This window comes from Erythrolamprus reginae, chromosome 6 (genome assembly GCF_031021105.1).
Source record: "Erythrolamprus reginae isolate rEryReg1 chromosome 6, rEryReg1.hap1, whole genome shotgun sequence".
NCBI lineage: Eukaryota > Metazoa > Chordata > Lepidosauria > Squamata > Dipsadidae > Erythrolamprus > Erythrolamprus reginae.
In genome coordinates, this window is record NC_091955.1 from 4804532 (window position 1) to 4828704 (window position 24173).

Here is a 24173-nt window from a genome sequence, read left to right on the forward strand (position 1 = left end):
TCTCTCCCTTCCTTCCTCTTCTCCCTTCCCTTCCCCCTCCCCACGAACCCAGCCCCTCCCCTGGGGCTCAATAGGCGCTCCAGCCCAGGAGCAGCTTCACCTGGAGAGAGAGGGCGGGGCTCCCACTCCTCCTTCGGGCTCAGAGGCCGACGGGCAGGACGTCTGCAGCACAGGAGCCGCCCGGCTCCCCTGACCCGATGGTGCCTGAGTGGAGGCGAACGCCGGAGAGGAGGCGGGGTGGGGAAAACGGGCGAGCAACGACCCTGCACAGCTGGCTGGAAGTAAGGGCAGAGACCTCCGGCCAAGCTGGGTTGGGGCGGGGAGGGCGAGGCAGCAGCGGAGAGCTCGGAATCCCCTACCCCCAGCCTCTTCCCAAGGGGGCTGGTTGGGGGGGGGGGGGCTTTTTTCAAACTGCGCGGGACACGGGACAAATGATGAAAAAACGGGGGAAAACTGGTCACACTATTCTATAGTGATGATGTCTGGCGGATGATGTTTATTTTATTTATTTTATTTATTTATTTTGTCCAATACACAATGAGGGTTTTAGTGGGTATATATCTATATACACATAGTAAAATACAGGATGAAGGTTATAAAGGAGATACTCATAGTAAAATATATCTAAGAAAGAATAGAAAAGAAGGTATAGTAATAGAACATATCAATGAAAGAATAGAAGAAAGGCATAGGAGATATAGGAGAGCAATAGGACAGGGGACGGAAGGCACTCTAGTGCACTTGGTCATCAAGACTGAAGTTATTCCCCCCCAACCACATTGATAATCCTTTGGACAGATTGGAGAGTGAAAATACTGCTATGCTTTCATATATATATGCTTTCATGTCCAAAGATACTTCACCAGAAGAGCCCTTCACTCCTCCACTCGAAACAGAATATACCCTACGAAAGCAGACTATCAATCCTAGGTCTTGAAAGCTTAGAACTACGATGCCTAAAACACGATCTAAGTATTGCCCACAAAATCATATGCTGCAACGTTCTACCGGTCAATGACTACTTCAGCTTCAAACGCAACAACACAAGAGCACGCAACAGATTCAAACTTAATATGAACCGCTCCAAACTTGACTGTAAAAAATATGACTTCAGCAACCGAGTTGTTGAAGCGTGGAACTCATTACCTGACTCAGTAGTGTCAACCCCTAACCCCCAACATTTTTCCCTTAGACTATCCAGGATTGACCTCTCCAGGTTCCTTAGAGGTCAGTAAGGGGCGTGCATAAGTGCACCCGTGTGCCTTCCATCCACTGTCCAATTGTCTCTCCTTATCTCATTTATCTTTTCTTCCTTTCAAATATGTTCACCTATACTTTTATATCTTTTCTTCTATTCTTTTCTTTATTTATAGTACTACATATCTATTCAATGTGTATTATGTATTATTATGTATTATTATTATTATTATTATTAATTAAATTTGTATGCCGCCCCTTTCCGTAGACTCGGGGCGGCTTACAGCAATGATAAAAGCAATATATAATAACAAATCTAATAGCTGGAATCTAAAATAACAATAATACATTTTAAAAAGTCTTAATACATTTTAAAAAGAAACCCCAGTATATAAAAACATAGATACAGTCATCATATACAAAAAACGACATAGGCAGGGGGAGATGTTTCAGTTCCCCCACGCTTGACGGCAGAGGTGGGTTTTAAGGAGTTTACGAAAGGCAAGGAGGGTATTAGACTAACTAACTAACTTAGTTAGTTGGGGGAAAGATCAAAAGCAACATGAGAAAATATTATTTTACTGAAAGAGTAGTAGATCCTTGGAACAAACTTCCAGCAGATGTGGTAGATAAATCCACAGTAACTGAATTTAAACATGCCTGGGATAAACATATATCCATCCTAAGATAAAATACAGAAAATAGTATAAGGGCAGACTAGATGGACCAGGAGGTCTTTTTCTGCCGTCAGACTTCTATGTTTCTATGTTTCTATGTTTCTAACTAACTAACTAACTAACTAACTAACTAACTAACTAACTAACTAACTAACTAACTAAATAAATAAATAAATAAATAAACAAATAAATAAATCTCTGAACTTCCTCATAAAACTCATGTCTCTGCTTTTATCCTCCTTCTGTGATGCAACTTCATTTTTGAAAGTAGGTCGCCGAAAAATGCAAGACTTGTTTCCTTTGGTTACAATAAGGGGAGACTTGATTTAGAACCTCGTTTTCAGCCCATCTGGAAAAAAAAATTGCCTGCCTTAAACTTTGCGACTCAGAATATCTAGTAGTTGCGCTGTTCATATTTTTAAGCGAATCCTTTCCAGAGAAGAAAATGCTTTGGCACCAAATATGATTTGTCTCTATACGCAGTACATAGCTTCAGGTAGAGAAGAGTCACTTACCAAAATAGTAGCACAAAATTGTTGCCGCTGGAGCCAAAAAGCAAGGAAATTCCCTCTGGTTTGTAGGAAAATAATGATATAAAGAGATTAAACCACTGCAAGATCCTAAGAGGATTTCATTGAGATAAAAAAAGTATTTCATCACTATAACAATATTGCATTTGTTGGAATACAACCACCTTATGTACTTACAAGAAAAAAATGACAGCTGGTGGAAAACTATGTCATTTATAGATGGAGGGAGGGAGAGAGAGAGTGAAAGAGAAAGAGAGAGATAAACAGACAGGTAGACAAAGATGACAGATGATAGATAGATATAGGCTGATAGATAGATATAGATTGATAGCTATATGATAGATAGATAGATAGATAGATAGATAGATAGATAGATAGATAGATAGATAGATAGATAGATGATAGATAGATGATAGATAGATAGATGATAGATAGATAGATAGATAGATGATAGATAGATAGATAGATGATAGATAGAAAGAAAGAAAGAAAGAAAGATAGATAGATAGATAGATAGATAGATAGATAGATAGATAGATAGATAATAGGTAGGTAGGTAGGTAGGTAGATGATAGATAGATAGATAGATAGATAGATAGATAGATAGATAGATAGATAGTTAGTTAGAGAGAGAGAGAGAGAGAGAGAGAGATTTATTAGTTTTTCCCCAAATTTTAAAAACATTTCTATAGTTTAATACAGATCTATACCCAGTTTTTTTTCCAGTTTGTTACATTTCTTATAATCACCTCTTTATAAGAACATGTATTACACTGTGTGTTTATATATTTCTCATTTTTTGTAACATCCTTTCACATTTTATCCTAGTCTTTTGCCTTTATTGCTTATCCAATTATGCCAGTTATTCCAAATCTCATAGTATTCTGAGTTACTAGTTCCCTTAATCTTCATGGTCATCCTATCCATTTCTGCACATCTAAAATTTTTGTCTATAATAGGTAGGTAGGTAGGTAGGTAGGTAGGTAGGTAGGTAGATAGATAGATAGATAGATAGATAGATAGATAGATAGATAGATAGATAGAGGTAGAGAGAGACAGAGGTGGGTGGATAGATAGATAAAGAGAAAGAAGTAGAGAAATAGATAGAGATGGAGAAAAAGATAAGAGATATATAGATATAACAGCCAGCAATGGGTTGGAAAAACTTTTTACTTCTTCCTTTAATTAAATTGCCCATTCCAGTGGTTTTTATATAAATTATCTCCTAGCAAAAAGGCACTTAAATCACCTACCAGATCAGAAATTATACCCGTTATTTATATAAGTGCACCAAAAAAAGGTAACTATTGAGAGAGTGGTCTGACTAAGCTTTAATGTATTATATCAGTCTATCAAGGTATTTAATAAAGAAACTGGCAGCCGAGACTTATTTTTTTTTAAAAAAAGTTTTTATTAAGTTATATGTCTCTCTGACATCTGATCCTGCTCTGTGCGAAGTGTGCTCTGAAGTTGCTGTATTGATCTGTTGGTTCCTGTGAGTTATTGTAACTGAGATAGTTGTAGTGAGATACTAGTGAGATACAAGTGTGATATATATACAGTAAAGATAGTATACAGTAGTAGTGTAAATAAGAAGTAAATACAGTGGTGCCTCATCATACGAACTTAATTGGTCCCAGGAGGAGGTTCGTAAGGTGAAAAGTTCGTAAGATGAAACAATGTTTCCCATAGGAATCAATGTAAAAGCAAATAATGCGTGCAAATCCTTCAGGAAAATCCCAAACTTTAGAAGGGAGGCAAACAGATTGCAGGGAGGAGCAGCTAAAGGGGGCGGGTGGAAGAAACAAGGCTAGGCTAAAGGGTGAGTGGGAAGGAAGAAAGGCAAGGGGGGCGCCCCTCCCTTTTTTTTTCAAAAGACACAGTTTCAGTGCCTTTGCAAGCATGCAAAATCTTTACTCCTCCAAGCTGCCCCTCCCTTTTCTTTCTTAAAAAGACACAGTTTCAGTGCCTTTGCAAGCATGCAAAATCTTTACTCCTCCAAGCTGCCCCTCCCTTTTCTTTCTTCAAAAAAGGGGGGGGGAAAGAACCCCCTTCATCCCAGCAGCAGCTGCTTGGGTTCGTAAGGTGAAAATAGTTCGGAAGAAGAGGCAAAAAAATCTTAAACACCGGGTTTGTATCTTGAAAAGTTTGTTAGAAGAGGCGTTTGTAAGATGAGGTACCACTGTATATTTTTCCAAGACTTCCTACTGCTGCTGTGTTTCATTGAAGACTTCAACTCCAGTTCTACTGGTCTGTGCCTGGCTGGTTGGGTTGGTTGGCTGGTTTGCTGCTTGGGCTGGCTAGCTTCTGAAAGTGCCGCTCTGATAAGGCACTCCCACTAGAGTTAGGTACAACCAGACAAGGGAAACCTTCACTTTTACAAATGATGCCCATGTTTTTATTCCTACAGAGTCGAGTGAGCATGAGGAGAAAAGCACAGGAGAAATTTCATCTCAGCCTTATCCTGCTCCTGTTTATAGCCAGCCGGAAGACGCGAAAGAGGAAATGGATGTGACCAAGCATCCCAAACTTGAAGAAAACGATGAACTGGGCTCCTTACCGGATAATTGGGAAATGGCTTACACAGAGAAAGGGGAAGTCTACTTTATTGAGTAAGTACTACCTGCTTAAAATGGAGTGGGCCCCTCCTAGCTCTTAATTCCTCGGAGAGGGGCGGCATACAAATCTAATAAATAATAATAACAAATGTAATAAATAATAATAACAAATCTAATAAATAATAATAACAAATCTAATAAATAATAATAACAAATCTAATAAATAATAATAACAAATCTAATAAATAATAATAACAAATCTAATAAATAATAATAACAAATCTAATATTTATTTATTTATTCATTTATTCATTTACTCATTTATTCATTTATTCATTTATTCATTTATTCATTTATTCATTTATTCATTTATTCATTTATTCATTTATTCATTTATTCATTTATTCATTTATTTATTTTTTATTTATTCATTCATTCATTCATTCATTCATTCATCCATTCATTTATTTATTTATTTATTGGATTTGTATGCCGCCCCTCTCCGTGGACTCTGGGCGGCTAACAACAGTGATAAAAAACAGCATGTAACAATCCAATACTAAAACAACTAAAAACCCTTATTATAAAACCAAACATACATACAAACATACCATGCATAAATTGTAGAAGCCTAGGGGGAAAGAATATCTCAGTTCCCCCATACTTGACGGCAGAGGTGGGTTTTGAGGAGCTTATGAAAGGCAAGGAGGGTGGGGGCTATTCTAATCTCTGGGGGGAGTTGGTTCCAGAGGGCTGGGGCCGCCACAGAGAAAGCTCTTCCCCTGGGCCCCGCCAACCGACATTGTTTAGTCGACAGGACCCAGAGAAGGCCCACTCTGTGGGACCTAACTGGTCGCTGGGATTCATGCAGCAGAAGACGGTCCCTGAGATAATCTAGCCGGGATAATTCAGCTGGATCCACTCCTGCGAATGATGTCATTCTACTGACACAGCCAGGATCATGTATGATGGGATGAGAATTCCTTGGGACTTATACATATTACTTATTTATTGATGTGCTGGTGCCAGGAGGCGTTGAGGGTCTGGATGGGTCTTAACCAGTGATGGGCTTCTACGGGAATGTTCAGGAACGCAGTACCGGTAGCAAAATTTAGAGCTCCAACCAACCTCACCCAATTTGCACTGAAAGACGTTGAAACAAAATTAGTCTTATAGAGAATGTTGGATAACCGTCTGTCTGAAGTAGTGTAAGGTTTCCTGTCTAAGCAGGGGGTTGGACTATTTATTTATTTTATTTATTTATTCATTTTGTCCAATACACAACAATACACAATGAAGGTTATAGAGGTTATACTCAAGCAAAATATATTAGAGAAAGAATAGAAGTGAAAATTTAGGAATAGAATATATCAATTAGAAAATAGAAGGATATTATGAAAGTAGTATAAGAAGAATAGAAGAATAGTAGGTATGATATAGGAGATATAGGAGAGACAATAGGACAGGGGACGGCAGGCACGCTAGTGCACTTATGCACGCCCCTTACTGACCTCTTAGGAATCTGGAGATGTCAACTGTGGATAGTCTGAGGGTAAATTGTTGTGGGTTAGGGGATGATACTACAGAGTCCAGTAATGAGGTCCATGCTTCGACAACTCAATTACTAAAGTCATATTTTTACAGTCAAATTTGGAGCGATTAATATTGAGCTTGAATCTGTTGTGGGCTCTTGTGTTGTTGTGGTTGAAGCTGAAGTAGAAGACCTCCAAGGTCCCTTGCAACTTTATTGTTGTTGTTGCTGCTGCTGCTGCTGTTAAAGTTGTGGGTCAGATATTGTGAGAGTTCCCCTGCAAACTTCCTGGATTTGAGTTTTCAGGATGATAAACGAGGAACGAAGATGTGACAGAGATCGGATTTGGGGCACCTCTGGTATGCATGGCATAGGTTTGCCATCATGGTGCTATATAGTTCAAAACCAGAAGCCAGCAAGTTGGAGTGGTTTTAATGGCGCCACTTAGAATCCTCCTGTTCTGTTGGGCTCTCTGGTAGACTCCTCCCAAAAATTCACAGGTACAAATTTCAGACACACACACTTTTGAAAATTCAAAAAAATGTTCTTTATAATGAAAATCCACTTAAACTAAGCCCTCTTTTGGTAGAGCAAAGAGCACTCGTCTCCAAACAAACTGGTAATTTGTACAAGTCCCTTATCAGTTCTGTGATACTTATCTTGCAGCTGTAAGACAATTCACAGTCCTTCTTTCACAAAGTGAAACACACTTTGCCCTGGTTTTGTTTCAAAGTGGGGGGAAATCAGCACACTAAAGGTCAAAGTCAGTAAAGCAGTCACGAAACACAAGGATCAGATAATCCTCCACAATGGCCAAACCCACAGGCTGCTCCTTATAGCAGCCTCACTAATGACCACAGCCCCACCCAACCACAGGTGGCCTCATTTTCTTTGATAATAATCTCTCAGTTGTTGCTGCCTGTGCATCGCTCTCCGCATGCGTGGCTGTATCATTAACTCTTGTTCCGAATCCAAGGAGGAGCTAGATAATTGATCTCCTTCTGAGCTGTCTGCCCCACTCTCCTCCTCCCTGTCACTCATGTCTTCTTGGTCAGAGGAGCCTTCATCATCAGATTCCACCGGGGGCAGAACAGGCCTGCAGCATGTGGATGTCTCCCCCATATCCACAGTCCTTGGGGCAGGAGCTGGGCCAGAGCTAACCACAACACCTCCGTGGCGTTGTTATCCAAGTAACATTACGTCATATGAAAGAGTAATACGGGGTTACATAGCAAATACTTCAAGGGAACATTTTCTCCCCCTTCCTCATATACAGTTCATCAATTTCATTTCCCGTTTCTATTTTAAACCCCTGGCCGTTCTCCAAGGATCACGCTGTATGTGCATTAGGCTGACCGAAATAAATGCATAATAGCACTCCGAATTTCCCTGCAGATTTCCCAAGACGGCATAAAGTGATGGGCCAAAAATATATAGGGTCACTTTAACTCCACTCTGTCAAATGTGGGAGGGAGGGAGGGCACACATTTCTGAAAGGTGAAATTCATGCATGGGATTTGTTGGCTAATGTGCACAGGTCTGTCTTGTGCACTAGTTGTGGCCCTACAGAGTCTTTGGAGAGGGGCAGCATACTAGTCTAATAAATAATAATAACAACTCCACATTGGCAACAGGAAGGGCATCCAACCAGTAAAACACATACAGTGGTGCCTCTACTTACGAACTTAATTCGTTCCATGACCAGGTTCTTAAGTAGAAAAGTTTGTAAGAAGAAGGAATTTTTCCCATAGGAATCAATGCAAAAGCAAATAATGCATGTGATTGGGCAAGCCACAGGGAGGGTGGAGGCCCTGTTTCCTCCCAGGAGATTCCTAGAGAGGCTCCACGGAGGCTTCTCCCCACCTTTTCCAGCTCTGTTTCCTCCCGAGAGATTCCTAGAGAGGCCCCATGGAGGCTTCTCCCTGACTTTTCCGGCTGTTTCCTCCCAGGAGATTCCTAGAAAGGCCCCACGGAGGCTTCTCCCTGCCATTTCCGGCCCTGTTTCCTCCCAGGAGATTCCCAGAGAGGCCCCACTGAGGCTTCTCCCCACCTTTTCCGGTTACAGTTTCGGAGGCTCGGGTTGGTAAGTGGAAAATGGTTCTTGAGAAGAGGCAAAAAAAATCTTAAAACACCTAGTTCTTATCTAGAAAAGTTCGTAAATAGAGGCGTTCTTAGTTAGAGGTACCACCGTACTTTTATTTCCACATGAAAACCGCTTCTGAACTTTCTCCTTGATGTGAAAAATCAGCAATATTTCAGCAATATCTACTGAAACAAAACTCCGCATTGGTGACAGGAGAGGCACCCGGCCAGTAAAACATATAGCTCCATTCAGTTAATAATAATAATAATAATAATAATAATAATAATAATAATAATAATAATAATTATTATTATTATTATTATTATTATTATTATTATTATTATTATTATTATTATTATTATTATCTACACTAGGAGGCTCTTCACACAGTCACTCACGCCCTCATCACCTCACACCCTGACTATTGCAATGTGCTCTACATGGGGGGCTTATTTTGTGGGTTAATGGTCATGTGACTAGGTAGGAGTGGCTTGCCGGACATGTGACCAGGTGGGAGTGGCTTGAACAGTCATCATTGTTCAAGTGAACTGACTATTGCAATGTGCTCTACATGGGACTACCAGTAATGGGCAGCCAAATTTTTTACTGCCATACTGTGGGTGTGGTTTATTTGTGGGTGTGGCTTAATGGTCATGTGACTGGATAGAAGTGGCTTGCCAGACATGTGACCAGGTGGGAGTGGCTTGAACAGTCATCATTGTTCAAGTGAACTGTTACGTCCTCGACTTACTGTTGTGGTTGGCTCTGGGCCAGCTCCTCCTCCAAGGACTGGAGGGGTTGATGTGGGTGAATCCTCCCAGTGTCAGAGGCCAGTTTTACTGCCCACTGCTTCTGACAGCGAAGCGTCGGAAGCAGGGAGTGACTGTGAAATGGGATCCTCAGAGGGGGTCATGGCAGGCAGCCCATTAGGGAGTAATTCATCATCCTCATTATCCTCACTGGATTCAGATGAAGAGACATTTATTGACGTACGCAGCCACAGGGCAATAACTAGGAAAGAGCAGCTGCGTAAATACTACAGGAGATAAGGGAGTTTCACCTTTGGTTGGGTGTGGTTCAACTAATTGGGGCTGCCATTAAATTGGCAGCGTTTTGTCCTCAGAGTGTGGAAGTTTATCCGTTCGGTGACAGAGAAAGTGGCTTTCGTCTCAGGATTCTCCAAGGACTCTCTTTGCATTGAAACCAGGACTCTGAAACTAAACCACAGTCAAATGTGTGAGTTTGAAAACCTTGGAAGGAGCGTGGCTGTTACATCTTCACAGCTGCTTGTTAATTGCTTTGTGTTTATTTATTGTTTTTCACCACATTCAAGTCTGTCGCTTTGAAGGTGAGCCCTTGGACTACCAAAAGGGTGTTTTGCATTTATTTTACTTTGGATAAAAACAGCGTTCTTGACTTTTCACGTGTATGTGTGTGTGTCTGACTTTCTACCTTTGCACTTAATTGGGGGCTCGTGCCGTGAGCCCAGCAGAACACTCGCTGTGGTGAAAATTTGCTTCGCGTTTCCCATGCTCATAAGACGGAGTGGCTGTGGGTCCTGCCTCCCAGGGACAATTCCATCTGTCCGTCCATAACCCTGGGGGGATTATTGACCCCCTCAGAGAGGGTCCGCAACTTGGGCATCCTCCTCGACCCACAGCTCACATTAGAGAAACATCTTTCAGCTGTGGTGAGGGGGGCGTTTGCCCAGGTTCGCCTGGTGCACCAGTTGCGGCCCTATTTGGACCGGGACTCACTGCTCACAGTCACTCATGCCCTCATCACCTCGAGGCTCGACTACTGTAACACTCTCTATATGGGGCTACCTTTGAAAAGTGTTCGGAAACTTCAGATCGTGCAGAATGCAGCTGCGAGAGCAATCATGGGCTTCCCCAAATATGCCCATGTTACACCAACACTCCGCAGTCTGCATTGGTTGCCGATCAATTTCCGGTCACAATTCAAAATGTTGGTCATCACCTATAAAGCCCTTCATGGCACCGGACCAGAATATATCCGGGACCGCCTTCTGCCGCACGAATCCCAGCGACCGGTTAGGTCCCACAGAGTTGGCCTTCTCCAGGTCCTGTCGATTAAACAATGTCGTTTGGCGGGACCCAGGAGAAGAGCCTTCTCTGTGGTGGCCCCAACCCTCTGGAACCAGCTCCCTCCGGAGATCAGAACTGCCCCCACCCTCCTTGCCTTTCGTAAAGTTCTTAAGACCCATCTCTGCCGTCAGGCATGGGGGAACTGAAACATCTCCCCCGGACCTATACAGTTTATACATGGTATGTTTGTGTGTATGTTTGCTTTTAATAATGGGGTTTTTAGTGTTTTTTAAATTATTAGATTTGTTCTTACATTGTTCTTGTTATTGTTGTGAGCCACCCTGAGTCTACGGAGAGGGGCGGCATACAAATCTAATTATTAATAATAATAATAATAATAATAATAATAATAATAATAATAGCTGAGAAGCTCCTTTTCAGGAGGCGCCAGAAAAGAAATCGCCAAAAATCGTATCATCAGTAGGTCCCTACCAGTGCGGCACTCTGGATCGCATCGGTAGGAACCCACCCCTGGCTTGGGAACTCCTGGAAGGGGTAGGGAGGAAAGGAAGGATAAAACTTTGCCTTTTTAAATATCTCCTCTAACCTAGGAGCTTGAATTATTCACCATGAATCCTGCCACGTTTAGGAAGCATTGGCCATCATTCTTTATTTCAAAGTGATTTCTCGGTTCGCGGCTTTTTATAAATGAAGAGTATGGCAGGTGCAGGAGGGATTCAGATGCAGCCACAAAAGTTTATGCGCTGTGATGGCTCAGCGGTTAAAGATGATACCCTGGGTTCGAGACCAAGGGTGGTTTCCTCCCAGGTCGCCTGAACCATTAGCGACATTCTGGCTACGTCATTTTGGTGTCACAAATCTGGTTCTGTCTGGTGCCGTTCCATGTGCATAACCATCTTTTTTTTCATCATTTTTGGCCATTTTGTTTCATTATTTTTAGACTTTTCCGAAAGAGTAGTAGATGCTTGGAACAAACTCCCAGCAGACGTGGTTGGTCAATCCACAGTCACTGAATTTAAACATGCCTGGGATAAACATAGATCCATCCTGTTCTGTCGGGCTCTATGGTAGAATCCTCCCAAAAATTCACAGGTACAAATTTCAGACACACACACGTTTGAAAATTCAAAACAATGTTCTTTATAATGAAAATTCACTTAAACCAAGCCCTCTTTTGGTATAGCCAAGAACACTCGTCTCCAAACAAACTGGTAATTTGTACAAGTCCCTTATCAGTTCTGTGATACTTAGCTTGCAGCTGTGAGGCAATTCACAGTCCTTCTTCTTTCACAAAGTGAAACACACTATACTCTGGTTTAGTTTCAAAGCGGGGGGAAATCAACACACAAAGGTCGAAGTCAGCAAGACAGGCACGAAACACAATGATCAGATAATCCTCCACAATGGCCAAACCCACAGGCTGCTCTTTATAGCAGCCTCACTAATGACCACAGCCCCACCCAACCACAGGTGGCCTCATTTTCTTTGATAATAATCTCTCAGTTGTTGTTGCCTATGCATCGCTCTCCGCATGCGTGGCTGTATCATTCACTCTTGTTCTGAATCCAAGGAGGAGCTAGATAATTGATCTCCTTCTGAGCTGTCTACCCCACTCTCCTCCTCCCTGTCACTCATGTCTTCTTGGTCAGAGGAGCCTTCATCAGCAGATTCCACTGGGGGCAAAACAGGCCTGCAGCATGTGGATGTCTGCCCCACATTCACAGTCCTTGGGGCAGGAGCTGGGCCAGAGCTAACCACAACAATTTTGTTTCATTATTTTTAGACTTTTCCGAAAGAGTAGTAGATGCTTGGAACAAACTCCCAGCAGACGTGGTTGGTCAATCCACAGTCACTGAATTTAAGCATGCCTGGGATAAACATAGATCCATCCTAAGATAAAATACAGGAAATAGTATAAGGGCAGGCTAGAGGGACCAGGAGGTCTTTTTCTGCCGTCAATCTTCTAGATTTCTATAATTTATTTATTTATTATTTATTAATTAGATTTGTATGCTGCCCCTCTCCGTAATTGTCTGTAAATGTTTGGATAATAATGCCTGTCTTTTCCCGTGTAGTTTTAAAATTGGGAAACGCATGAGAAGCATTGAATAAATAACTCTAACCAGCTCCTTGGGTTTCATAGAGGAAGATACTATAAGTTTAGGGGGGGCTTGCTACTGTTTGTTTATTTCTCTGAATGCAGTGACAGGCCTTCAATCAAATAAATATTATGTCTCTCTGTGTGTTTATGTGTATGTATTCTTTTTTCTTTTTCTTTTTTTTTCTGTCGAAAAGAGCAAAATAGCTTGAAATAGATCTATATTCATCTCCCTTCCTTTTCATTATCAGCAAAAATATATTACATATACACTGTTCAAAAAAATAAAGGGAACACTCCAAGAACACATCCTAGATCTGAATGAATTAAATATTCTCATTGAATACTTTGAATGTGCACAACAGCAGGTGAAATTGATGGTCAATCAGTGTTGCTTCCTAAGGGGACAGTTTGATTTCACAGAAGTTTGATTTCCTTGGAGTGATATTGTGTTGTTTAAGGGTTCCCTTTCTTAATTTTTTTGAGCAGTGTATATAATTATCCTAAAAATGTGAGTTCCAGGTATAGTTATAGATGAAGAAATGATAGACATCCCAATATTTGAAACATTTTAATTTAAAAAATATATATATACTAAGCTTTTGTGAGCCCCTGATGACATCTGACGATTTTATAGTCTGATGATTTAAGTAGAGGCTGACGAAAACTTAGCATATTAGCATGCTCTCGTAGCATGCTCTCTACATGGGGCTACCTTTGAAAAGTGTTCGGAAACTTCAGATCGTGCAGAATGCAGCTGCGAGAGCAATCATGGGTTTCCCTAAATATGCCCATGTCACACCAACACTCCACAGTCTACATTGGTTGCCGATCAGTTTCCGGGCACAATTCAAAGTGTTGGTTATGACCTATAAAGCCCTTCATGGCACCGGACCAGATTATCTCAGGGACCGCCTTCTGCCGCACGAATCCCAGCGACCAGTTAGGTCCCACAGAGTTGGCCTTCTCCAGGTCCCGTCAACTAAACAATGTCATTCGGCGGGACCCAGGGGAAGAGCCTTCTCTGTGGCGGCCCCGGCCCTCTGGAACCAACTCCCCCCAGAGATTAGAATAGCCCCCACCCTCCTTGCCTTTCGTCAGCTCCTCAAAACCCACCTCTGCCGTCAGGCATGGGGGAACTAAGATATTCTTTCCCCCTAGGCTTCTACAATTTATGCATGGTATGTTTGCATGTATGATTGGTTTTATTACAAGGGTTTTTAGCTGTTTTTAATATTGGATTGTTACATGCTGTTTTTATCACTGTTGTTAGCCGCCCCGAGTCCATGGAGAGGGGCGGCATACAAATCCAATAAATAAATAAAATAAATAAATAAAAAATTTTAAAAACATTTTTAAAACCGTTCCAGAGATCGTGACGTCTATCGTTTCTTTATACATATAAATATATTCCAAGGTAATTAGGGCATTTAGTGTGGAGTTTTGCTGAATGTTTCTCTAGCGGCGAGACCAACTGGATTCTTGGCTGACCAAACAGTAGACAACTAGGAAATAAAAAGTTAACGGCACTGACATAATCCTTTCACTCTGCGTTCGCCTCTTGTCTTTTTTCCATTTATTCTCCCTGGCAATGATCATTTGCCTGGAGTGAATGCTTTGAATAGCTTGCCTCGAATGACTTCGGGAGCAGAAGGTGACATTTAGAAAATAATTCTTGGTTCCCCTATTTTGGAAGTTTGCCGTAATTGAAGTTTCAGTTCCGGTAAAGGTTATATTTTAAAAGTGCAGCCGAGACTCAGAATGCAAGTAGGGGTGATGTATAAGATTAGGAGTGATTCTGTGAGCCGGTGATGAGATTTGAACCGCTGACCTTCAGATCTACAGTCAGCTTCAGTGGCCATGCAGTACAGCACTCTACCTGCTGCGCCACCCCGGCTCATTTTCTTCAATAAGAACACCTGTCATCTGTTCTGCCGGCGTGTTTCAACCGCCCGTAATTACAGGGTAATTAGTCCAAAAAGACACACACCACATGATAGAAGGAAAACCAAAAGTCTTTATCAACAGAAAAGCAGAAACAGCTCCCTTTTTAAATGTCAAAGGGATTTTCTGGTACACACAAGGCACAGGTTAAATGCAATCCAATTTCTCACCCAGTAACTGGGAAACTGAGTCCAATTAGAAAATCCAGAAAGTCCACACCCAGTCTTGAACAGGGAAACACCAAAACCACTATCTTGACGAAACTATGAATCAGATAAACTTCCACAAGGCTAAACCAGCACGCTGCTCTTTTTATCTGTACCACTAATTACAGCAGCCCCACCCAACCACAGGTGGCCTCATTTTCTCTTGTAATAATCCTTCAGTTGTTCTCTCCTATGCATCACTCTACGCATGCGTGGGTCCACCATAAGTTCTTGTTCAGAATCCAGGGATGATAAGGATGATTGATCTCCTCCTGGGCTGTCTGCCAAACTCCCCTCTTCCCTTCTAATCACGCTTCCTTCGTTAGAGGAGCCTTCGTCGGTAGATTCTATCGGGAGCAAAACAGACCTGTGGCATGTGGATGTTTCCCCCACATCCACCTCCACATTCCTTGGAGCAGGAGCTGGGCCAGAGCAAACCACAACAATGTGGTTCTTCGCTTCAGGAGAAATGCGCCGAAGGTTCTTTTTTTTTTTTTTTTTTTCAAAAGGCAGCTGGACTCTCTGCGTTTTCCTTGAAGATGTTTCATCTCCTTATCTGAATAATATCTGAATAATAATAATAATAATAATAATATCTGAAATCCGGATTATGGATTTGAAAAGGAGGTGGCACAGGATGAATGATATGTACCAGAATAAATTGGATAAATAATTAGGAAATTTGGATTAAGAATTTGGCACTTGATGGTGATAGATAGATAGATAGATAGATAGATAGATAGATAGATAGATAGATAGATAGATAGATAGATAGACAGACAGACAGACAGACAGACAGACAGACAGACAGACAGACAGACAGACAGACAGACAGACATTGAAGATGGATGGATGGATGATGATAGACAGACAAAACAGACAGATAATGAAGATGGATGGATGATGATGATGATAGATAGATAGATAGATAGATAGATAGATAGATAGATAGATAGATAATAGATTAGATAGAGAGGCAGCGAGAGACAGTTAGACAGACAGAGACAGATATAGATGACAGACAGACAGATAGATGATGGACTGACAAATCAATACAGGGAAGGGAAAGAAGCGAGAGGGATGGAGGAGGAGATATGATATAGATGCCTTATGGAAGATTAAGCTCCATTTTCTGTCATCATAATTCCCCAAAACATACCAGCAAGATCGTAAAACAGATAATTTACTTTGCGTCTTTTTTTAAACAGTATATGCAGCTATATTTATTGCGTGTCTGCATATATCTAACTGAAGAGAGCGAGGGTATTTCACAGCAGTAGAGAATCTGTGGCTCTTTGTTTGTTGCTGAGTTTCTACTACCCAACATTCCAATCCCCACAGCCTGGTAGCCCAACTCCAGCCGATAGAAGTTAGATTTGCAATTAGTTAATGCAGAAACCCTGATTGGGCTTCTACAGAGGCAAAGCAGGTACAATTTTTACCTAACTCTTGTCTGCTGCAGAAGTTAAGCCAGAAGGGTCTGCAGGGGAAAGACCCCATGAGGAGCAACATGGCTAGCGCAGAGCTATCAATGCTCAGCATTTGTAACCCCCCAAATAAGATTACAATGTGACCTTTAATCCAGGTCTGTTCAGGCCCAATAGATTTCTTTTCTAAAAACATAGAAGATTGATGGCAGAAAAAGACCTCACGGTCCATCTAGTCTGCCCTTATGCTATTTCCTGTATTTTATCTTAGGATGGATATATGTTTCTCCCAGGCATGTTTAAATTCAGTGACTATGGGTTGACCAATCACGTCTGCTGGGAGTTTGTTGCAAGCATCTACTACTCTTTCGGTAAAATAACATTTTCTCCCATTGCTTCTGATGTTTCCCAACTATTATTATTATTATTATTATTATTATTATTATTATTATTATTTATTTGATTTGTATGCCGCCCCACTAACCTTAGATTGTGCCCCCTTGTTCTTGGGTTCACTTTCCTATTAAAAACACTTCCCTCCTGAACCTTATTTAACCCTTTAATATATTTAAATGTTCCGATCATGTCCTCCCTTTTCCTCCTGTCCTCCAGACCAGTGTTTTTCAACCAGTGTGCCGTGGCACACTAGTGTGCCGCGAGACATGGTCAGGTGTGCCGCGAAGCTCAGAGAGAAAGAGAGAAAGAAAGAGAGAGAGAGAGAAAGAAAGCAAGAGAGAAAGAAAGCAAGAGAGAGAGAGAGAGAGAGAAAGAAGGAGAGGGAGAAAGAGAGAGAGAGCAAGAGAGAAAGAAAGCAAGAGAGAGAGAGAAAGAGAGGGAGGGAAGGAAAGAGAGAGAAAGACATAGAGGGAGGGAGGGAGAAAGAGAGCAAAAAAGAGAGGAAGGAAGGAAGAGAAAGAAAGAGGGATGAAGAGAGAGAGAGAAAGAGGGAGGAAGGGAGAGAAAGGGAGGGAGAAAGAAATAGAGTGAAGGGGAGGAAAAGAGATAGAGAGAGAATTTTTTTGTCCAAACTTTTTTAGCGCCCCCCCCCCCCCTGCTCAATGTGCCCCAGGGTTTCGTAAATGTAAAAAATGTGCCGCGGCTCAAAAAAGGTTGAAAATCACTGCTCCAGACTCTACAGATTGAGTTCATTCAGTCTTTCCTGATACGTTTTATGCTTAAGACCTTCCACCATTTTTATAGCTTGTATTCTTTCTTTTTTTTCCTTTTAATATGGAGATATTTTTTTATCCACGTGTTAGAAAGAATACTCCATTCTGTTTGACCAATTCATCCTCACTGGATGAAATCAATCATGCTGACCAACTGATATCCAGGCTACTTCAATTTATGGGTCATAACCAACACTTTAAATTGTGACCGGAAACTAATCGGCAACCAATACAGGCCACAGAATGTTGATGAGATGTGGGCGAATCTAGGGAGCCCCACGATAGCTCTCGTGGCCGCATTCTGCTCGATCTGGAGTTTCCGAACACTCTTCAAAGGTAGCCCCATGTAGAGAGCGTTGCAGTAGTTGAACCTCGAGGTGATAAGGGCATGAGTGACTGTGAGCAGACACTCCCTGTCCAAATAGGGCCGCAACTGGTGCACCAGGCGAACCTGGGCAAATGCCCTCCTCGCCACAGCCGAAAGATGGTGTTCTAATGTTAGCTGTGGATTGAGGAGGACGCCCAAGTTGCGACCCTCTCCAAGGGGATCAAAGATTCCCCCCCCCCAGGGAAATGGACGGACACATGAGATTATCCTTGGGAGGCAAAACCCACAGCCACTCCGTCTTGTCAGGGTTGAGTTTGAGTCTGTTGACACCCATCCAGTTAGGTTTAGTTTAGTTTAGTTTAGTTTATTAGATTTGTATGCCACCCCTCTCCGAAGACTTGGGGTGGCTTACAGACCCCAACAGCCTCCAGGCACCGGCACATCACTTCCACTGCTTCATATACTTTTATGCACCGAGCCAGGCAAAATACAGAAGAAATGAATGTTGTTGTTGTTGTTGTTGTTATTATTATTATTATTATTATTATTATTATTATTATTATTAATTAGATTTGTATGCCCCCCCCTCCGTAGACTCGGGGCTGCTCACAGCAATGATAAAAACAATATGCAATGACAAATCTAATAGTTAGAATCTAAAATAACAATAATACATTTTAAAAAGTCTAAAAAACAAGAATCCCCAATATATAAAAAACATACATACAATCACATCATACACAAAAAAACTACATAGGCAGGGGGAGATGTTTCAGTTCCCCCACGCTTGACGACAGAGGTGGGTTTTAAGGAGTTTACGAAAGGCAAGGAGGGTGGGGGCAGTTCTAATCTCTGGAGGGAGCTGACTCCAGAGGGTCGGAGCCGCCACAGAGAAGGCTCTTCCCCTGGGTCCTGCCAGAGGACATTGTTTAGTCGACAGGACCCAGAGAAGGCCAACTCTTTGGGACCTAACCAGTCGCTGAGATTCGTGCGGCAGAAGACGGTCTCAGAGATATTCTGGCCTGATGCCATGAAGGGCTTTATAGGTCATGACCAACACAAAGAAGGCTCTTCCTCCGGGTCCTGCCAAACGACATCGTTTCGTTGACGGGACTCGGAGGAGACCAACTCTGTGGGACCTAACCGGTCGCTGGGAATGTGGCTTAAACGGAGGGCCGTTAATCACTGACTTAAGAAAACGGAACCTGTAACTACCACATCCTTCTCTCCATCCCTGTACCTGTTCAGAAATTATATGTGCAAGGTAGTTTGCTTTAGAATTTAAACCCAAGCCCGTCGCCCCAAAGCCAGCGACTGAACATAGAAGGTCTCTTGACTGCGCCCTTATTTCGGTGGGAGAAAGCTGTAAATTCCTTTTCTTTCTTGCCCCCGACGAGTTCTGCATGTACAATGAGTTTAGCTTGGCAAGCATTCCAGGGCTGTTTAATAAAAATAGCAGCTTTGAGGACAAGGCGCCAGGGCTGCCAAAATTAGAGGCTGCCTCGCACAATTACGCTTACACACACACCTCCTCCAGGTCTACTCAAGAGCCAGTAAGCAAATGAAAAGATTATGGATTGGAAATTTTGCGGGGCTAACCTCCCTGCCTCCTTCCCCCTTCTCCCTTTCCCCGCCCTCCCCTGCCTCCTTTTCAACCAGTATGGAAAGGCATCAACGGGAACCCATCCTTGGCGATGTGTCTGATCGGAGCGATTTCTTTTCTTTTCAGCCATAACTCAAAGACTACATCATGGTTGGACCCACGCTTGGCGAAGAAGGCTAAACCCCCCGAAGAATGCAAAGAAAATGGTAGGCTATTAACTTTTCCTCGCTGTTGGGGGAGAAAAATATCTATCTATCTATCTATCAGAAAGAGAGAGAGAGATGGAAGTTATCCAGGTTTCGGAGTGGTTAACAGGGGGAACTATTTAGAGGGGGTTTTAACTGGCGCTGGGAGGCTGCAAATTTGCTCTGGTTTGAGCCTGTGTTTTGTATTTATTTGTAGTCCCGAGTATGTAATATTCCAGTCTAAGAATAACAACGAGCGTTGGGATTTTGGGGGGAAGTTGGAAACTGTTATTCCCACCATAGTCTGAGGTTCGGAGCTTTGAAATCTCTGCCGCCCAGAGCGTCTGGGGCAATGGTGCACAGCTGGAACGGGGAATACGATGATGGGGTTTTGTGTCAAGGGAAACTCACTTGCCGGCGCGCTAGCAAGCAGCCGGTTTAAAATAAAAGAGGGAAGGGGAGTTATCTCTTCTTAAAGGGGCCTAATGATCCTGCCGGAATCGTGAATTATATCTGCCAAGCTCGTTTGCGTTATTATTATTATCCTCTCGCTGAACGCATTATGAAAATCCTGCTGATTAGCCCATGGAGCAGCGCTACCGTTGCAATAATGGAAATTGCACAGATGGGAGGGGGCAGTATAAAGAGTCCCCCCCTGTTTCCGCCCCCTCGTATTTTTCCAGTGCAGGAAAGACACACACACACAAAAATAAGGGGGACAATTCCTCCCCCAACCCCCAATTCCTTTGCTTTTTAAAAAAAAATAAAAATATTTATTGTGTATATACATTAAAAGAACAACAGAAAACAGCACGCATAGTAACAATTAGTACTATCACAAATGTCTTATTTAAAGACAGAATGAGAAAAGCGATAGAAAGAAAAGAAAAGATAAAAGAAAAGATTGTTTGCTCTTGGTAGAGTTGCTTTTTGTCTTTAACTGCGATTTTTCTCAACCGAGCAATGTTTGAGGACTCAAAATGCTAATTGAGGCAACCTGTGGAATATGGAATTTGTAGAAAAGTAAAGCTCAGATGTCAAAACCTAATAATCAAGGGGTGGGTATTTTCCCACAAGTCCTCATTCATTTACCACGTAAATACCTCAGAGAGCAGAAGATTGAAATTTTGAAAATTCATTGATGACACGTAGTGAATTCCAATATTTATTCGCTCTACCCCGTCTTCTCCCAATATATTTAACACCCCGAGTCTTCGGAGAGGAGCGGCATACAAATCTAATAAATAATAATAATCATCATCATCATCATCATCTCAGCGGACATTTGAAAACCATCGGAATTGACAAAATCTCCACCTGTCAACTGCAAAAGGCCGCTTTACTGGGATCAGCAAACATAATTCGCCGCTACATCACGCAGTCCTAGGTGCTTGGGAAGCGCCCGACTGGTGATGAAATTCGAAATCCAGCATATTGATCTCGTTTGCTGTGTTGCATTGACCTAATAATAATAATAATAATAATAATAATAATAATAATAATAATAATTCGCCGCTATATCACGAAGTCCTAGGTGCTTGGGAAGCGCCCGACTGGTGATGAAATACGAAATCCAGCATAGTGATCTCGTTTGCTGTGTTGCATTGACCTAATAATAATAATAATAATAATAATAATAATAATAATAATAATAATAATAATAATACATTCGATTTGTATGCCGCCCCTTGTATGTCGCCAGGGGTGGGTTCCTTTGACCTTTTCCTAACTGTGTGCATCGCAACATTTCGCATGTTGCCTTGCGCGATTTTACTTCTGTGCATGCTCAGAGGGAACAGTTTCATTTCTGTGCATGCTCAGAGAGTTGAAAAATCACCCAAAATTACCCCCCAAAAATGTGGTGTGCATGGATTCGCACAGGCAGCACCGGAGCTGTCATGTCAACACTGCATCATCTAAGAAGCTTCTTCAGTTTTGACCACCTTGATTTGGATGGTTGAGAATCTCCATAGACATCTATCTCCAGGCAATTCCATAATCTGAACCTTAGATTCTCATTTCTTTATCTTGTCTTGCGCATAATTGGAGGCCACTGCTGCCTTCCTGCTTTGAACCGGGGAGAAAAAAAGATAGATCCGATCAAAGAGAGAGAATAATAGTAAATGTCTCTCTCCTAAACATATCCCGAAAGGGTGGGATCAAGTATTTTGGGAAGAAGGATACTAGCTCTTTCTGTACTGCAGTGACCATACCATGCAGGTTGCAGGACAGGCAGTGTAGCATTCTTCCAAATATCTGTGCCGTTTATTATATTATATAAATCCAATGAATGAATGAATGAATGAATTAATGAATTAATGAATGTCACCAATAGATTTAATGTGAAGATATGGAATGGAATGGAAAGGAGTGGAGTGGAATGGAGTGGAATGGAATAGAATAGAATAGAACAGAAAATAGAGTAGAATAGACTAGAATAGAGCAGAGCAGAATAGAATGAATGAATTAATTAATGAATGAATTAATTAATTAATTAATTAATTAATGTCACCAATAGATTTAATGTAAAGATATGGAATGGAAAGGAAAGGAGTGGAATGGAGTGGAATGGAGTGGAATGGAGTGGAATGGAATGGAATAGAATAGAACAGAACAGAACAGAAAATATAGTAGAATAGAACAGAACAGAAAATAGAGTAGAGTAGAGTATGGAATGGAATGGAACGGAACGGAACGGAACAGAATAGAACAGAACAGAACAGAAAATAGAGTAGAATAGAACAGAACAGAAAATAGAGTAGAATAGAACAGAACAGAAAATAGAGTAGAGTAGAGTAGAGTGGAGTAATAGAATAGAATAGAACAGAAAATAGAATAGAGTAGAGTAGAGTAGAATATGGAATGGAACGGAATGGAACAGAATGGAATATAGGAATAGAATATAGGAATAGAACAGAATAGAAAATAGGAGCAGAGCGGAGAAGAGTAGAGTAGAATATGGAATGGAATGGGAGAGAGAGGAAGGGAAAGGAAGGGAAGGGAATAGAGTAGAGTAGAGTAGAATAGAAGAATAGAATAGAAAATAGGAACGGAACGGAACAGAATAGAATAGATGGAATGGAAAGGAATAGAATAGGCAAAAGGGGGGAATAGGGAATGGAGTGGGACATAGAATAGAACAGAACTTATTGGCCTAGTGTGATTTGACACACAGGGAATTTGTCTCTGGTACAGCAGCTATGCAGGACAATCAACTATTTACGGCCTTCCACAATATTCTTCAGACTACACACTAATATATATAGTGTGTTGGGGGGCGTGTGTATCGGTGTGTTGTACCCTGAAGAAATATTTTCCTAATCACAACCAAGTCATTTCCTAAATTCCTTTGGTCCTCTGGAACCTGTCGTCCAATTGCCAGCAGTGGTTGACAGGTTTAACACATGGCGTTGGGGGTTTTTTTACGATCTTCCTCCAGATAGTCTTTCTTGCCATTTTAATTTTTATCCCTCTATCTCTCCCTAGCATATTCCGTGTGGGATGTTTCAGCTCAGCTCAGCAGTGAAACAGGAATAACAAGCTTTAGAGTGAAATAAAAAGATACTGCCTGTGGAGCGTTCCTCCAAAGGAGCTAGTAGATTATTTGCTCTACGAGTGTCCTGAGATGTAACCGCTTGGTAGTTATTTTGCCCGTTTAAATATATTGCTTTGCAAAAAACAACGGGTAGAAGATTTTAACGTCCAGGATTTATTTAAAGCAATCTGGTTGGTGTTGGCCCCTTGGAATACTTTGGACAGATAGACCCACCTAACTCATTACCGGACTCCATAGTGTCATCCCCAAACCCCCAACACTTTACCCTTAGATTATCTACGGTTGACCTGTCCAGATTCCTAAGAGGTCAGTAAGGGGCGAGTACAAGTGCACTAGTGCCTTCCGTCCCCTGGCCTATTGCTCTCCTACATCTCCTATGCCTTTTTTCTATTCCTATATCTCTTCTTCTATTCTTTCATTGATATGTTCTATTACTATACCTTCTTTTCTATTCTTTCATAGATATATTTTATTTATTTATTTATTTATTTATTGGATTTGTATGCCGCCCCTCTCCGGAGACTCGGGGCGGCTAACAGCGACAATAAAACAGTGTATAATAGTAATTTGGTATTAGAAATGATTAAAAATCCATTAATATAAAAACCAAACATACATACATACATACCATGCATAGAATTGTAAAGGCCTAAGGGGAAAGAGGATCTCAATTCCCCCATGCCTGGCGGCAGAGGTGGGTTTTAAGTTGTTTACGAAAGGCAAGGAGGGTGGGGGCTGTTCTAATCTCTGGGGGGAGTTGGTTCCAGAGGGCCGGGGCCGCCACAGAGAAGGCTCTTCCCCTGGGCCCCACCAGGCGACATTGCTTAGTTGACGGGACCCGGAGAAGATCCACTCTGTGGGACCTAACTGGTCACTGGGATTCGTGCAGCAGAAGGCAGTCCTTGAGGTAATCCAGTCCGGTGCCATGAAGGGCTTTATAGATCATAACCAACACTTCGAATTGTGACCGTAAACTGATCGGCAACCAATGCAGACTGCGGAGTGTTGGTGT

At 41.8% G+C, this 24173-nt stretch overlaps 1 protein-coding gene across 14 annotated transcripts in view; it reads left to right on the forward strand.

The window, feature by feature from the left end:
- MAGI2 (membrane associated guanylate kinase, WW and PDZ domain containing 2) overlaps nt 1-24173 on the forward strand; it is a 526993-nt gene that overhangs the window by 344450 nt on the left and 158370 nt on the right. For 13 of the 14 annotated variants that reach the window (XM_070755140.1, XM_070755141.1, XM_070755143.1 and 10 more), the window contains 2 exons: nt 4815-5016; nt 19547-19626. In XM_070755140.1, coding sequence (XP_070611241.1) covers nt 4815-5016; nt 19547-19626 — 282 coding nt within the window. Of the gene's footprint in view, nt 1-191; nt 282-4814; nt 5017-19546; nt 19627-24173 lie in introns of those variants that run through there. The other variant, XM_070755148.1, reaches the window with a different exon arrangement.